The sequence below is a fragment of the Diplotaxodon limnothrissa genome, linkage group LG5 (genome assembly GCF_057381915.1).
Source record: "Diplotaxodon limnothrissa isolate DT_005_m linkage group LG5, D_limnothrissa_male_GT1.1, whole genome shotgun sequence".
Classification (NCBI taxonomy): Eukaryota; Metazoa; Chordata; class Actinopteri; order Cichliformes; family Cichlidae; genus Diplotaxodon; species Diplotaxodon limnothrissa.
Window position 1 is genome coordinate 12363497 of NC_140600.1, and position 16678 is coordinate 12380174.

The window sequence follows — 16678 nt, forward strand, 5'->3', positions numbered from 1 at the left end:
GGATCTGAATGGTAGCGCTGGGCAGTGTGGAGATACAGAAATTCTTTTATTGCTGCCATATAATCTGCATCATTATAATTGCATTAATAACATTCTTTACAGCATTATTTCATGTAATAATATTTCTCACAGTATTGATACTGCATTACTTTTGTTTATTGAAGATGTCCATTTGAGGATCCTTCCATTATGTTAACTTTTATTACAAGTACGGTTAGAAGTATTTTATACACATTGCATATCTGTGCTTATTTTGAGTTGATGTTCAGTTCATTAAGGGTCTTAAGCTTCACTGGCGTGACTGTCCAGGTGATACATGCTGAGGGAAACTAGAACATAGAAGGATAACTGCAATGCATGCTTACAGTACATATAATACATATAATCTAGGAATGTGTCCGGCCTGAGGCCTCAACTCATTTGGTGTCTTACTATATTTTATTCTACTTGGTAATAGATGATCAGAGTCAATAATTAGCCTCAGAGACCCTGAGGGCTTGAAGTTTATTACCTTGTATGGAAGGTATTATAGAAAAGAGAAGTTCTATGTCTGCTTATAGCTATTAAAGATGTACGATTAACTGTGACTAATGTCTGGAACCTATTTTAATCTGTCATTGACGCCATGGGGGGGCGTGTACCCCACTGCTTTATAAGTAGCCAAAACATGCATTTTGGTCAGAAGACATATGTTGATGTTTTCTCCGGGCTGTTAATAAACTCATCGGTTGATTGCACTTTTCTGGGGCCTCCGTGGTTTGTGACACTGCTCTACATTGATTGATTTCGCGACAGCAGGATGGCTGCTGCGTTTGCTTCGGATTACTCCTCACCCCCCACCCGACCCTGTGGCTTGTCACGTGTTCCATAATGTTGTGCTGTGGACATTTGTGCTTTTTTTCCCCAATTCAATTCAATTTTATTTATATAGCGCCAAATCACAACAAAAGTCGCCTCAAGCCGCTTCATAGATACAGAGAAAAACCCAACAATCATATGACCCCCTATGAGCAAGCACTTTGGCAACAGTGGGAAGGAAAAACTCCCTTTTAACAGGAAGAAACCTCCGGCAGAACCAGGCTCAGGGAGGGGCGGCCATCTGCTGCGACCGGTTGGGGTGAGAGAAGGAAGACAGGATAAAAGACATGCTGTGGAAGAGAGACAGAGGTTAATAACAGATATGATTCAATGCAGAGAGGTCTATTAACACATAGTGAGTGAGAAAGGTGACTGGAAAGGAAAAACTCAATGCATCATGGGAATCCCCTGGCAGCCTACGTCTATTGCAGCATAACTAAAGGAGGATTCAGGGTCACCTGGTCCAGCCCTAACTATATGCTTTAGCAAAAAGGAAAGTTTTAAGCCTAATCTTAAAAGTAGAGATAGTGTCTGTCTCCCGAATCCAAACTGGAAGCTGGTTCCACAGAAGAGGGGCCTGAAATCTGAAGGTTCTCCCTCCCATTCTACTTTTAAATACTCTAGGAACAACAAGTAGGCCTGCAGAGCGAGAGCGAAGTGCTCTAATAGGGTGATATGGTACTACAAGATCATTAAGATAAGATGGGGCCTGATTATTTAAGACCTTGTATGTGAGGAGCAGGATTTTGAATTCTGGATTTAACAGGAAGCCAAAACAGGAGAAATCTGCTCTCTCTTTCTAGTCCCTGTCAGGACTCTTGCTGCAGCATTTTGGATTAACTGAAGGCTTTTCAGCGAGTTTTTTGGACATCCTGATAATAATGAATTGCAGTAGTCCAGCCTGGAAGTAATAAATGCATGAACTAGTTTTTCAGCGTCACTCTGAGACAGGATATTTCTAATTTTAGAGATGTTGCGCAAATGAAAGAACGCAGTCTTACATATTTGTTTAATATGTGCGTTGAAGGACATATCCTGGTCAAAAGTGACTCCAAGGTTCCTCGCAGCGTTACTGGAGGCCACGGTAATGCCATCCAGAGTAAGAATCTGGTTAGATACCATATTTCTAAGCTTTTCAGGGCCGAGTACAATAACCTCAGTTTTATCTGAATTAAGAAGCAGAAAGTTAGCAGCCATCCAGGTCTTTATGTCTTTAAGACATTCCTGCAGTTTAACTAATTGGTGTGTGTTATCTGGCTTCATGGACAGATAGAGCTGGGTGTCATCTGCATAGCAGTGAAAATGTATGCTATGTCTTCTAATGATACTGCCTAAGGGAAGCATGTATAATGTAAACAGAATTGGTCCTAGCACTGAACCCTGTGGAACTCCTCAGTGTGTGAAGAGGACTCTCCATTTACATGTACAAATTGGAGTCTATTAGATAGATATGATACAAACCACTGCAGTGCAGTACCTGTAATACCTACAGCATGTTCTAATCGCTCTAATAGGATATTATGGTCGACAGTATCGAATGCTGCACTAAGGTCTAGCAGGACAAGCACAGAGATGAGTCCACTGTCAGAGGCCATAAGAAGATCTTTTGTAACCTTCACTAAAGCTGTTTCTGTGCTGTGCTGAGCTCTGAAACCTGACTGAAACTCTTCAAATAAACCATTCCTCTGCAGATGATCTGTTAGCTGTCTGACAACTACTCTTTCAAGGATTTTCGATATGAAAGGAAAGTTGGAGATTGGCCTATAATTAGCTAAGACTGCTGGGTCTAGAGATGGCTTTTTGAGTAAAGGTTTAACTACAGCCAGCTTGAAGGCCTGTGGTACATAGCCGATTATGTGCCGGGGTGGCTGTAGCTCAGGTGGCAGAGCAGGTCAGCCACTAATCAGAAGGTCGGTGGTTCGATCCCAGGCTGCATGCCAAATATCCTTGGGCAAGATACTAACCCCATGTTTGCCTACTGGTGGTGGTCAGAGGGCCCGGTGGCGCCTGTGTCCGTCAGCCTCGCCTCTGTCAGTGCGCCCCAGGGCAGCCGTGGCTACAATGTAGCTTGCTATCGCCAGTGTGTGAATGTGTGTGAGAATGGGTGAATGACTGAATGTAGTGTAAAGCGCTTTGGGGTCCTATGGACTAGAAAAGCGCTATACAAATGCAGGCCATTTACCATTTACCATTATTAGAGATAGGTTGCTCATATTTAAGATCGAAGAATTAATTAATGGCAGGACTTCTTTGAGCAGTTTTGTAGGAATGGGGTCTAAAAGACACATTGATGGTTTGGAGGAAGTAATTATTGAAGTTAACTCAGAAAGATCAACTGGAGAAAAAGAGTCTAACTTAACATCGATGGTACTAAGAATAGCTGTAGATAATATTACATCTGTGGGATGATTACTGGTAATTTTTTCTCTAATGATAAAAATTTTATTTGTGAAGAAGTTCATGAAGTCATTACTAGTTAACGTTAAAGGGATGGTTGGCTCAAAAGAGCTGACTTTTTGTCAGCCTGGCTACAGTGCTGAAGAGAAACCTGGGGTTGTTCTTATTTTCTTCAATCAGTGACGAATAGTAAGATGTTCTGGCTTTGCGGAGGGCTTTCTTATAAAGCAACAAACTATTTCTCCAGGCTAAATGATGATACTCTAAATTTGTGACACGCCATTTCCTCTCCAGATTACGAGTCATCTGCTTTAGGGTACGTATTTGAGAATTATACCACGGAGTCAGGTACTTCTGATTAGAGACCTTAGTTTTCACAGGAGCTACAGTATCCAGAGTCGTACGTAGTGAGGAGGTAAAATTATTAACAAGATAATCGACCTCTGTTGGAGTAGTATTCAGATAGCTGCTCTGCTCTATGTTGGTACAGGGCATTGAAGATGATAACAGTGGGTGGATTATATTCTTAAACTTAGTTACAGCGCTTTCAGAAAGACATCCACTTTGATAAAGTCTACTCTCCACCGCTGTGTAATCAATTATTGTAAATGTAAATGTTATCAGGAAATGATCAGACAGGAGAGGGTTTTCAGGAAACACTGTTAAATGTTCCGCTTCTATGCCATATGTTAAAACAAGATCTAGAGTGTGATTAAAGTGGTGGGTGGGTTCTTTTACAATGAGAGAAGCCAATTGAGTCTAATAACAGATTAAATGCCATGTTGAGGCTGTCATTTTTAGCATCTACATGGATGTTAAAATCACCCACAATAATTATTTTATCTGAGCTCAGAACTAAATTAGATATAAAGTCTGAGAAATCAGACAGAAACTCTGTGTAAGGCCCAGGTGGACGATAGATGATAACAAGTAAGACTGGTTTCTGAGTTTTACAGCTGGGGTGGACAATGTTAAGCATCAGGCTTTCAAATGAATTAAAAGTCTGTCTTGGTCTTTCATTAATTAATAGGGTGGTGTGAAAAATTGCTGCCACACCGCCCCCTCGGCCTGTGCTTCGAGATTTCTGGTAGTTAGAATGACTCGGGGGTGTTGATTCATTTAAACTAACATAATCATCTTGCTGCAACCAGGTTTCTGTAAGGCAGAGTAAATCAATTTGTTGATCAATTATTAAGTCACTTGGAGGAGAGAGACCTAATATTTAATAATCTACATTTCACTGTTTTACTCTTTGGTTCAGATGTGGATACTGTATTGTTCTTTCTTTGTAATTGTTTATGTTTAAGTTGTTTGTTGCTGGTTTTTAGTTTGTTTTTTGTCTTTTTGGGAGCTGACACAGTCTCTATGGAGACGGGTTTTTGGGGGGGGTAGCAGGAGGAGAGAAGCTGCAGAGAGGCGTGTAAGACTGCAACTCTGCTTCCTGGTCCCTTGTGCAGAGGAGTTTTTTTGTTTCCTGTTCTCATGCTGTCCTCCCAGGAGCCCAGCATGAGTGGAGGTCTCTTTTTTTCCCTCTTGTACTTTCCCATTGTAGTGTATATTTCAGTGTTTTTTCTGTAACGCTACCGATCTCCGACCTGTATCCCCATGTGATGCTATTTCACAGCAGGGCAACCTGCACGTGGCGAATAAAGCCTTGATTGATTGATTGATTGACTGATTGATATGAGTGCTTGTGTATAAATACACAAACAATACACATATGCTTTCAATTGTGTAATTTAAGTGATCTAGATAGCTCTGTTTTGGAAGTTCAGTTAATGCTAGAAATGCGCATTAGAATTTGTATGTGCTTTTTGTAGTTTGTACGTGTTTTGTCTCTGGGGCCACCGCATATATTTATATATAAACATATATAAATAAACCCACTTTTTTATATTAGTAATTCCTTTTGTGCATAATTTTATATTATTGTTAATAATAAATTAATTAAAGCAACAAAACAACCTGAAGAGCCGGTTCGGAGCTGAAAGAGCCAACTCTTTTTAGTGAGTCAAGCCAAAAGAGCCAGTTCTCTAAAAAGAGCCGGAAATCCCATCACTGCTGCTGCTCTGTACAAGCTGCTGGGGGGCTGTTAACGATGGCCAAGCTATCGTTGCCCACATGGACTACAGGGCTCTGGCTAGCTGCAGGATTTTCAAGGGTCTGGAGCTGGGATTCCAACTCAGTGATTCTGGTTTCCAAAGCTACAAACAGGCTGCATTTATTCTAATTATAATTTGCAGGTGATTTAGCAGAAAGTATGTTTGGATAAAGCACACGAGGTTACACTGTGGAAGAAGTTATTATCTAAAGGTTTCTAAATAAGGGAGCTACACAGATTAGTGTGGAAGAGGAACTCGCACCTGGAGCTGAGCAGCAGCATCTGAAGCTTCAAAGATTCTGCGGGCCAGGCCTTTGTTTTGTTTGCTCATCACATCCAGGAAGGAATAATCCACATCATTTCCAAATCCAAGACAGTACAGAGACATTTTTCCCCCAATAGCTGTACGCACATTCTCCTGGATCTTGCCAGTGTTGCGCTCTCCTAAAAATGCATGCATGCAACACACAATGATAAAAATGCTAAACGCAATGTAATGTTAAATGCTGAACAAACATAATCTAGCCTATGGTATGTTTGCACTCTACATACTTACCCTCATTTGGCATTCCATCAGTCAGTAATATAATCATATCAGCACTTCTCTCTGGTAGCCTCTCCATCTGTCTGTCTTTGACCAGCATGTGTACAGCAGTCAACACTGCATCATTAATATTGGTTGCTAAAAGAAAAACACAATTCATGTTTTAAAATGCATAAACTATTAATGTTTTTGTGCTGTTAGGTGTTTGTTTTTTTGTTTTGTTTACTTGTTTTTTTGTATTTCTTACCTCCTCTGCTATGTATTCTTTTGATGTAATTCATGGCTTCAGTTATGTTTTCCTTTGTTGCTTTGGTAAGTGAATCCTTCCAGGTTTCAATAACAGAATCAAACAGGATGATGGCAAAGTGGTCGTCTTCATGGACTTGTTGAAGAATGGCCAGCATAGCTTCTCTTGTCTACAAAGAGTCAGAGGATGACGTGTGTCCACGTGAACTTTGACATATTAGAAGCACATCAGGGGTCAGAACAACTTCTTACCTGCTCCATCTTTCTTCCACTCATTGATCCACTTATATCAATTACAAAGACCACATTCTTTGGGAGTTTAGGTAATTCAGGAGCAAAGAAGTGCACAAAGTATCCATTTACAATCTGAAGAAGAGACAGATTCCAAAAAGTAATGAATTTTAAAACAATGGTGTAATAAATCACTTTTTCAATTTGATCTTATTCAGTACTTGAAGCTTTCACTGACCTGTATGTCCCCAAGGTTCTTCTCTCGCTTCACATCATAGCTGACAATAAAATCTCCATCAATAAGTGTTCCATCACAACCTGGACACTTCCTCTGCTGCTCCATGGTTGGTGAGAAGGAGATATGCGCCTGAAAAGGGAATAATACATACACAATTATGATCCCAACTGAGATTCAACCGTGCAATAAAATGCAGCACAATAATCAGAAGGTTTATTATTGTATGAAGGTACCTTTCTGTCTGTGACAGTTTTCTCCACCAGAGGGAGCAGCTCATTCGAGAGGAAGGTTGCATGGGCGTCAACATAAGAAATGCCCTGAGGCTCATAGATGTTTGTCACAATCTGTTTCCACAAAGGCAAACATGGAGACAAGAGATCATTTCTAATGTAAATCAGGAAATCACCCTATGGGGGTTAAAATGTCTTAATGCAGGGGTCACCAACCTTTTTGAAAGTGAGAGCTACTTCTTGGGTAGCGATTAATGTGAAGGGCTACCAGTTTGACACACACTTCTCAAATAACAAATTTCCTCAGTTTAACTTAATTATGTGTTATCATTAATAATTAATGATATTCATCTATGTACGGACACTAATTATGTTAATTATTTTTCACCATAATTATAAAGAATGCAAGTAGGAAACAAGGTAGGAAACATAAATATCAATATGCAACGCTTTATTTCTATATATCTCTGCAAGTATTTACATTTTGAAGTGATCACTTCTACAACATTTTCACTTACCACTAACAAATTTTAACAAATCATGCACTGTTACATACATTATTTTTGTATGTATGTAACATACAAAAAAATCAACTTTCAAATTTTACAGAACTTTTCACCAAATTGGCAGCATTTTAAAGCAAATTGTCACATGTTACACTTAACAAACACATTTGTTTTTCAATAATTAAATTCAACTTTAACATGACACTGTAATGTTGCCACTGAGAACATCTAATATGGCTTTCTTTGTCTGTTAGTGGGAAACCTGGCATTGCATGCTGTTCACCAGTGTGTTGTAATCTGGGGTATAACTTGACACTGCAACTCTGAGTGAGTCTTGCAGATGTGCATCGGAGAGGCGTGTTCTGTGTTTGTTCTTGATGAAGTTCATGTCAGAAAAGGCTGATTCACAAAGATTGGTTGAACCAAACAGGCTGGCAACCTTCATAGCTGCTGTGCACACACCACTGTACTTTTCTGTGTCAACAAGGCACCAAAAGTTTGGTGCACCCAGATAGGCTTTGAGGTGGACGTCATTTTGCAATGTTACAATTTCGATTTCCACCTGTCCAGCATCCAAGCTGAACATTGAACTTAGTTGCTCAGCAATGCATGTTGTGTCCACATTCATGAAAGGATTGGAAACAAATGAGACACATGGCTCAAGCTGATCAAGGTCACAAAACCTGTTCTCAAACTCTTGACCAAGTCGGTTTATGACTTGAGTGTACTTTTCTGCAACTTTGTCAAAAGTCTCAGATGCAGAAGCATTGTCTTTCAGCACCATCTGCACAGAGGGAAAGTGCAGCACCTTTTTTCTCTGTAAATGCACAGAGAAAATGTTCATCTGGGCTTTAAATCCATTTAAAGCACTTATCATGTCAGCAACAGTCTTACCTTTGCCTTGCAGCTCACAGTTCAAATGGTTCAGTTTCCCAGTAATGTCTGTTAAAAACGCAAGGTCAAGTGTCCACTCAGTGTCCTCCAGCAGAGATGTGTCTTCCCCTTTGGATTGCATGAACTCCTTGATTTCACCCAAAAGTGACAAAAAACGAAGCAAAATCCGTCCCCTGCTGAGCCATCGGATTTCCGTATGTAGTAGCAGGTCACCATATTCAGCTGACAGCTCCTCCAATAGCACCTTGAATGTTCTGTGCTGTTTAGCTCTGGAGCGGATGCTGTTTATGATCTTCACGACGGGAGTCATGACGTGCTCGAAGCCGATCATCTTTGCGCATAACGCCTGCTGGTGAATGATGCAGTGGTAATGCATGAAGTTTGGGAACTCTGTGTCACCTTTACAGTGAGCGATGAATCCCGTATGTCGGCCGATCATAGCAGGAGCCCCGTCGGTAGTCACTGATACCAGCTTTTCCAACGGTACCTTTTTCTTCGCGAAAAACTCCTTCACCGCGTTATAGATGTCAACTCCCTTCGTAGTTGTCTTTAGCGGCAGTAGTGTCAGAAGTTCTTCTTTTGTGGAGAAACCATCAAATACCATCCAGATAAAGACCATCAGCTGTGCTGTACTGCTGCTGTCGACGGACTCGTCACACTGGATGCTAAACCAACTGCACTTTGCCAGATCCTGATCCAACTGATCGGCCAAGTTCCCGGACATAGCCGACACTCTTCTAACAATTGTAGTTGCCCCCAGCTGGACATCAGAGAGAGTGGAGATTACATCGTTTCCATATTTCTCGTCTTTAAGCACAGTTTTTGCAATTATCATCATTGCTTCTTTGAAATACTCCCAGTCTAAAAATGCCTTCTTTTTCTTAATCATGAAATGTGTAGCTCTAAATGAGGCTTCGGTTGCTTTTTGAGAGTTTTTCACCGGTCTCGTGAAAAAAGACTGCTGTTTGCTCAAACCTGCCTTTAATTCGCGGGCCTTTTCCGCTCGCAGTGTGCTGCCCTTTGGGTAGTTAGCATGGTAGCTTGTGTGACACGTTCGGAAATGTCTCTCCACGTTGTGCCGCTTTGCTGTTGCCACAGTTGCCCCGCAAATGAGACACACGCATGAATCTTTCACAGTGGTAAAAAAGAACTCTTCCTCCCATTAACTGTGAAAATTATGTTTTCTTCCTTTTTTCCGCCATGTTTTCCTCATCTCCTCACCTTTGCCTTTGCTGGTCTTCACGGCAACTGTTTCCGTGGAGACCAGCTAGCACTATAAATATTAGATCATGATCTAATATTTAATAATAAACATTTTTTATATATTATCTCTAACAAATTAACACCAATGCAATTGTGATTAAAAAAAAATAGCAAGAAAAAATAAAAATAGATGCAGCTTACTGGTAAGTTGTTATGGTGAGCTATTTTTAGAACAGGCCCGCGGGCGACTCATGTGGTCCTTGCGGGCGACCTGGTGCCCGCGGGCACCGTGTTGGTGACCCCTGTCTTAATGCATGCTCAATCATCCAGGTAAGGAAATCCCAAAAAGTTCATTTGTGGATTCTGTTAGTGTGGACCTAGCGTTTTTAGAGGGAGAAATGTTTCGTCACTCATCCAAGTGACTTCTTCAATCTCAGCTGACTGCATGTTTGTGCAACCTGGATTCACCTGAAAGTCCTGAACCAGTGTTTTGGGTTTGACTCTGGTCAAAAGCTCATATCGGCCCAGTTTCCTCTGAAGGAGCTCCTCATATGTCAGGACAAAGGTCACGTTGCTTTCAGCTGCAATATTGACAGAGACTGAAAACTTCTCCATCTTTCTTCCAGAAGCCCTGGAAATAACAACAACAAAAATGTCGCAGAGATATCTGAGAGCTGTTCCGGTGAATTTACATGATCTGTGTTTCTGGTTCATCTGGACGACTCACTTGACGAGTCCAGCAGTCTGTCCAGAGGAAACAGCCTTCTCGTACTGTTTCTTAGCTTTCTCTTTGTCCTTCACCTCTCCGACATACACCTGACCCTCAATTTCCCTGTGAGGCACAAAGATGGAGATAGACATGAGGGATGTAAAGCACATAAATGGACACCAAGATAGTGAGAAATTCAGCTTTGGAGCACAGTTGTGAAATGAAGGACTGGCCTATAAAACTGTCAGAATGATTAGAGAGGAAACAGACTAACATGCTGAAGTTTGTGATGAAAGCAGTCTTGGGCAGCTCCACTTCAAAAAAGATTTCCTGTGACGAGCTTGCTTTGTTGAACGCCTTGGAGGTCATGACAGTGTGGGCAAAACAAGAGGTCACAGTGCAGTCCACTGTCACACTGTGCACCTCCACCTGAGACAGAAGGAAATGTAGGAAGATAAAAATGGGTTTCTCTCTATGAATCTGATTTTTTAATCTGAATTAAATCAACTCTCTCACATGTGTAATGAATCAGCATATAAGAAAAGAGCTGCCCTTTTATTTTCTGTTTAAAACACAATTGTTACTCTGCTCAGATCTTCACAAAAGCAGCAGGTGTTGCATAAATGTACAATTTATAATCTCTTGACCCTTTTTTTTTTTTTTAAACACTCCTTGTTTGTATCACATCACTAAACTGAGCTGAGAGTATTTTACAAATTTTACCTGTGTGCTGTTCATCTGGATGGACTAGCTTAATATGTCCACCTGCTGTTTAAAGGAGTTTGCGTTCTCCTTTCATGTTGCAGCATTGTTTTGGGGGGGATTTTTTTTGCCAAACTGACCTTTGGTAACTCACATATTCCTATTTGTTTATACATTAATGAGGTCTAGTTTATATCAAGTGTAGTGTTTGAATTAAAAAAGCCTTTCAAAGTAATGAAAGGTAGGGCTGTTCGATATAACGATACATATCGGATGACAATATAAAATCATCTATCGTTTCATTTTACGCTGTCGTTTGTTTCGTGGTGTCGCAAAATAAACTGTTGACGGCAATATTTTTTCCATCGTTCTGATGGTCACTTTAGTCAGTGGCGTGTCTAGAAAATTTTTGTTGGGGGGGCCAGGTATGGGCACAGATTTGGAGAAGGGTGGCAGATGTAATTGGCAGATAATGTTAAAAACAATTCTACCAACCATTAACCATAATTCAATAACCCTATAAACCTAATAACCGAATGCGCTTTTAACGCTTATTAGAATGAGATTTTAACCACTACGGTTTTTAGATACTGCGTCGATAAAGTACAAGAGATACAATCAGTGCTTTGTCAGTGTTTATTCAGCATTCAAGGACAGCAATATTTGCATAGTATATTTACTGAGATATAGTGCACATATGTTTTGGGCAAAAACATTATTGAATATTAAAATACGAACATTTTTAACATACAATTGGGCAAATTAGCCAATGCAAAACTTTATCTGCCTGTTAAAAAAAGAAGATAATCTTCTCACAAACTGGTGTTTGATTTTGAAACAGGAAAAAGTGGGGAAACAACTGAAAAGACTAACATTTGAATAAAACCTGAAAGCAAGTAAATACTTTCTATGCTGCCTTATGGTAAACTTTGGTAATATTGATGTATAAAGAACAATACTGGCTGATGATGAAATACAGTCAGCTGGCATGGTGACACTGCCAGTATTAACCTGCAGGGCTGGACTGGGACAAAAAAAAAATCAGCCCGGGCATTTTGACTAGAGACCGGCCCACCATGTATTAAAGCCATAAAGCCTTTGAATGAAAACAAATGCTGTTGTGACAGTGATGTACAGTCTTGTTGGTATATGCATGATTTCTATACATTTTATGTCAGATAAAAACTTTGTTTGCAAGATTCAGATAATTATTTAATAAAAGTGAGACTTTTTAAATGAGAATAAGAAAGTAAAGTATTTCTTTGTGCCCCCCTCTCCCTGTTAATGCCCTACCTGGCCCCCTGGAAACACTTTGCTAGACCCGCCCCTGCACAGCTATCAGCTGTCAGCTACTTAGAAAAGGATCCTGGTGTTATTTGTCTCTCAGAAACAGTTCATAACTTCCCTTCAACTCATTCATGTCACCTAAAAGGTAAACCTGTTTCTCCATCACCTGTTCAGCTCTGATGATTCAGTAAGGACATCTCCTGGTTTCATCTTCATGTTTCCCTCTCACCAGATATCCAAACCGACATCATGACCAGCAGCTTTACAGCTGTGGCTCCAGCAAACATCAGCTGATACTAGAAATTAATATTAAATAAATTCTAACAACAGCTGATCAAGCTTAAACATGCTGCTGTTGTTTAGCGGGAAATCCGCTGGTTTCCTCTTTCTGGCGCAAAGTGGGCGATAAACAAACAAGAGAGGAAAGCCGATCAGCTGATCATTGATCAGTTTCATGATTAAAGTAGGAACACGAGAGGGAGGGGGAGAGAATGAGAGAAGAAGAGGCAGCTGTGCAGCAAAGACACAGAATAACTCCAGCTTTGTGTCTTTTTTTTTTCATTCTAGCTGAAGTACGGGACAAACTGCGTCCCCTCTCAGCTCAATACGAAACATGTAATATTTTCTCTGAATGAGGGACCATTCCATTTTTTAAGGAGCCGTTGGCAACTCTACTAACTAACCTTATGAATAAAATAAAGTTCACTATCAATAACATCATAGCACCCACCCAGCTGTATAGAAACTCCGTCATACTAGCTAGCACGCAGAACGAGTTATTGTAACTGACTGTAAAAAGTCAGCACAACGAAAATAAACTCCACCTAAACTTGGTTTATATCTGACCCAGACAGACTGCAGGTCATAACTTCTTACCTGAAATTCAGTTCACCTGACACTTGGGCCGGCGGCCTCCTCGGGTCTCTCCTCCTCCTGCCTCCCCTTCCCTCATCCACCTGCTGGCCTCTGTGGAAGCTCCGCCATAGCCACCACCAAACAACTGAGTTATTTTTACACATCGGCCAGCATCTGGCCAGCCCACCACCTGTCATTGTTCATGCCATTACAAAAAAAAAAAAAAAAAAAGTCATCAGGCCACTGGGTAAATGCCCGATGGCCAGTCCAGCTATGTTAACTTGTTAATCTTTTGCCGAAAAATTGTTTTTTGCGGTGCCGGCTCTCCTTCCTTTGCTAACATGATGCTCATAGTGCAGAAGCCGATGCTGCATTCACTTACAATCGGATATCTGAGCTTCACTGTGAAAACATAAATCGTACATTTGATATTTCATTGAATTTTATTGTTTTAGCTTCGGGGTGGCACCTGGGGTGGCCAGCCTGGTTGCGGGATGGCCTGTGCCCCCCCAGGCCACCCCGCTGGCACGCCACTGACTGTAGTGACTATATTAATTTCTTAAAGTTCTCTCTTTCTCTTATATTTAATATAACCACACTACTGACGGACAAGCGCCTGTTTTTATGCGTTGTCGTTAGCAACAGCGACGGTAACACCTTCGCGTGTCCGCTTGTTTATGTTCCACATAAACCTTTCACAATAAAGCTCAAGATCCTGTTGGGACTTTTCATAAACGTTAGAACAGGCTTTTCCCCGCAGCACGCCGTCTAATGAATACAAAGAAAACAGCGGCAGTTACAACTTATGTCTAAAAATGTATCGTTTCATGCATCGGTTAAAACACTCGACTCCAGGTAAAGGACGCGCAGCTGGAAATGCTTCACGCAAGTCGAGCTGCCCGAGATTCACAGAATTTACAGAAAATGTTAAATTTTTGTGATTTATATCGTTATGGGACGATAGAATTCTTATATCGGGATATGAGATTTTGGTCATATCGCACAGCCCTAATGAGAGGCTGTTATAATGAGTTTGCTCATTTGGGGAAAGTAATAGAAGACAGGAGAAATCTTTACAGATTAATCAGCAGCCCCGACACTACACTTTGATCACACAGTTTATTTGGCAGCCATCACTTCAGGTCCCTGTGAGCTTATCCACACATCCCATCGAGAACAACAAGCAGGTTTCTCTCCATGAATCTGATCTGTTAATCTGAATTAAATCAATTATCTCCCATCACCATTATCATCACCAGGAATATGAATGGATACATTTCTTACCATTGCTTCATTTGTACTTCTTTTCTGTAAGAAAAAAGGGCGATAGATTCAGTTCACACATAGTCTCTTTGTCTTAGTGAAAACACCTCATTAGGTTTAAATCACTGTTAAACTGCAGTTTCTAGTACTGCATCATATCAGCTCAACTTCATAACACAGATCACACCATTTTTTAAGACATATCTACTGGTAAACTGACAAATACATAAATATACGATGGAAATGTAGATCTTAGTGCTGCCTTGTTTTTTTTTAATGCGAATCGTTTGCCAAGTACCTGCAGTGATCTGGCAGCTCCTCTTCTTTCCTGAAATACACACACAGGATATTATGGAGAATACATGAAGTAAGTTTTAAGAAAAAACTCAGACAGTTTGTGATTAAGTTTTGCTTTGTTGTTTTAAATTAAATTACAGGACTACTTTCTGAGGACAATGCTGTCAAAATCATACCAAAATGTTTTTTCAGTTTCATATCACAAAAGTGTTTGACGTTACCTGTATGGCTTCATCGTGCCTGGAGATGACCAGAGCTCCTGAGGCTGAGCTGCTCAGCCAGAGGCAGGCGCAGCCCCACAGCAGCAGCAGGCGAACACCCAACAGTCCAGACATGATCAAACTCTGACTGAACACTGGCTGACTTCAGTGCAGAGCAAAACTCTCAGTGTCCTGTGGGAGGGACACGTATCTGTGTGTTTTCCTATATTGACCAGCTGCCCTAAGCTCAGTGTCCAGGAGGCTGTGAGGTGCTGTGAACCACAAAGATAATATTTGCTAGTTTGTGGAAGTCTGGGAGAGTGAATCCAATCGACACTTATTTAAACACTTAGCAAAGTGACAATAAAATCGACATCCATGGTTTCAAGATCAAGAAAGAAATCTGAAAAAGTTGGTTCTGTTCATCTGGACGTAACGTTTTCAGTGGGAGAAACGTTTCATCACTCATCCAAGTGACTTCTTCAGGCTCAGCTGACTGCAGGCTTCCCCAACCATATTGACAGAGACTGAAAACTACAGTGCTTTCTTCCAGAAGCCCTGTAAACAAATAAAAACAAATTAAAAAAGTAAAAACACAACAACAACAACAAGACTATCACACTATAACACATTAACAGCTCCAGTTAATTTGTACAATCTGTCTTTCTGGTTCATCTGGACGACTCACTTGACGAGTCCAGCAGTCTGTCCAGAGGAAACAGCCTTCTCCTACCGTTTCTTAGCTTTCTCTTTCTCCTTCACCTCTCCGACAAACACATGACCCTCAATTTTCCTGTGAGGCACAAAGATGGTGATTGACATGAGGGATGTAAAGCACATAAATTGACTGCATGATAGTGACAAATTCAGCTTTGGAGCACAGTTGTGAAATGAAGGACTGTCCTATAAAAACTGTCAGAATGATTAGAGAGGAAACAGACCAATGTTGTTCCCTAAAACAGGGGAAATAGTGAGGAGAAGTGAAAGAATGGCACGGACACGCAGCTCTCACTCTCACGCGTCTGTATATAGTGACAATACTTTACATAACATTAACGGACAAAAACATATTTTTAACTTGCAGATGTTAGCTGACACAGTCACGAACTTTCCACAGCAATGAAATAATACTTTAAGTACTGCATGTCGTTCAGTAGTTAACTTTTACAGACAGTAACAGAAAAAAATCTTCACACAATATGGCGGAGTAATAGCGAAAACAAGCATACACAACAACAGAGGTTTTCAGCAAAAACAGTCCGCAATTCACATCTTCCGCTACAACGAACAATGATAATGGGCTAATAAGCAACAGTAACACATGCTGCCACGTTTATACAGATCTGTGCATGGCACTTACTATAAACAGGGGAAATAGTGAGGAGAGCCAGATCTTTGAAGTGAGCGACGCGAAACCGCTCCCAATGGATTTTTATTTTTTTTTATTTTTCTCACGCTCTCTCTCGCACTTTTTTCCGCTTCTTCTTCTTCTTCTTTTACGTATTATTGGCGGTTGGCAAACAACTGCATGGTGCATTACTGACACCACTGGTATGGAGTGTGGACAGAAATCACGCTAAAAAACAAAACAAAATAAAAACAAACAAAAAAACCCACTTCATATCCTCCCAAACAACCTTCCTTCTCTCAAAAACTGAAACAATGCCTGATAACATTTATCCCCTGACTCCTTCTGCAGTAACTCTACAAGATCAAGTTTCATAGCAATGCTACTGAGATTTTGGACCAACCGTCTCCTCTCTACCGTATAATTCCGACACTGCAAAATAACATGCTCCAAAGTTTCATCCGCTCCACAATAATCACATTTCCCTGATGCATGTTTCCCTATCAAGAACAGTGTGGAATTCAAACCCGTATGCCCAAATCTCAGTCTTGACACCACCACCACCTCCT

The 16678-nt window shown here is 40.7% G+C and overlaps 1 protein-coding gene across 1 annotated transcript in view; it reads right to left on the minus strand.

Moving 5' to 3' along the window:
• The window catches only part of LOC146631688 (inter-alpha-trypsin inhibitor heavy chain H3-like), a 37076-nt gene extending 20849 nt beyond the window's left edge, over window positions 1-16227 (minus strand). Inside the window, exons 1-14 of the mRNA XM_085353053.1 lie at window positions 16122-16227; window positions 15450-15554; window positions 14783-15319; window positions 14563-14592; window positions 14286-14309; window positions 10432-10586; window positions 10176-10280; window positions 9917-10079; window positions 6849-6959; window positions 6616-6744; window positions 6399-6512; window positions 6148-6316; window positions 5913-6038; window positions 5619-5800 (exon numbers count right to left, since the gene is read on the minus strand). Coding sequence (XP_085209179.1) covers window positions 5619-5800; window positions 5913-6038; window positions 6148-6316; window positions 6399-6512; window positions 6616-6744; window positions 6849-6959; window positions 9917-10079; window positions 10176-10280; window positions 10432-10586; window positions 14286-14309; window positions 14563-14592; window positions 14783-14896 — 1422 coding nt within the window. The 5' untranslated portion in view covers window positions 14897-15319; window positions 15450-15554; window positions 16122-16227. The remainder of the gene's footprint in view (window positions 1-5618; window positions 5801-5912; window positions 6039-6147; window positions 6317-6398; window positions 6513-6615; window positions 6745-6848; window positions 6960-9916; window positions 10080-10175; window positions 10281-10431; window positions 10587-14285; window positions 14310-14562; window positions 14593-14782; window positions 15320-15449; window positions 15555-16121) is intronic.
• Between the last annotated feature and the right edge of the window lie 451 nt (window positions 16228-16678).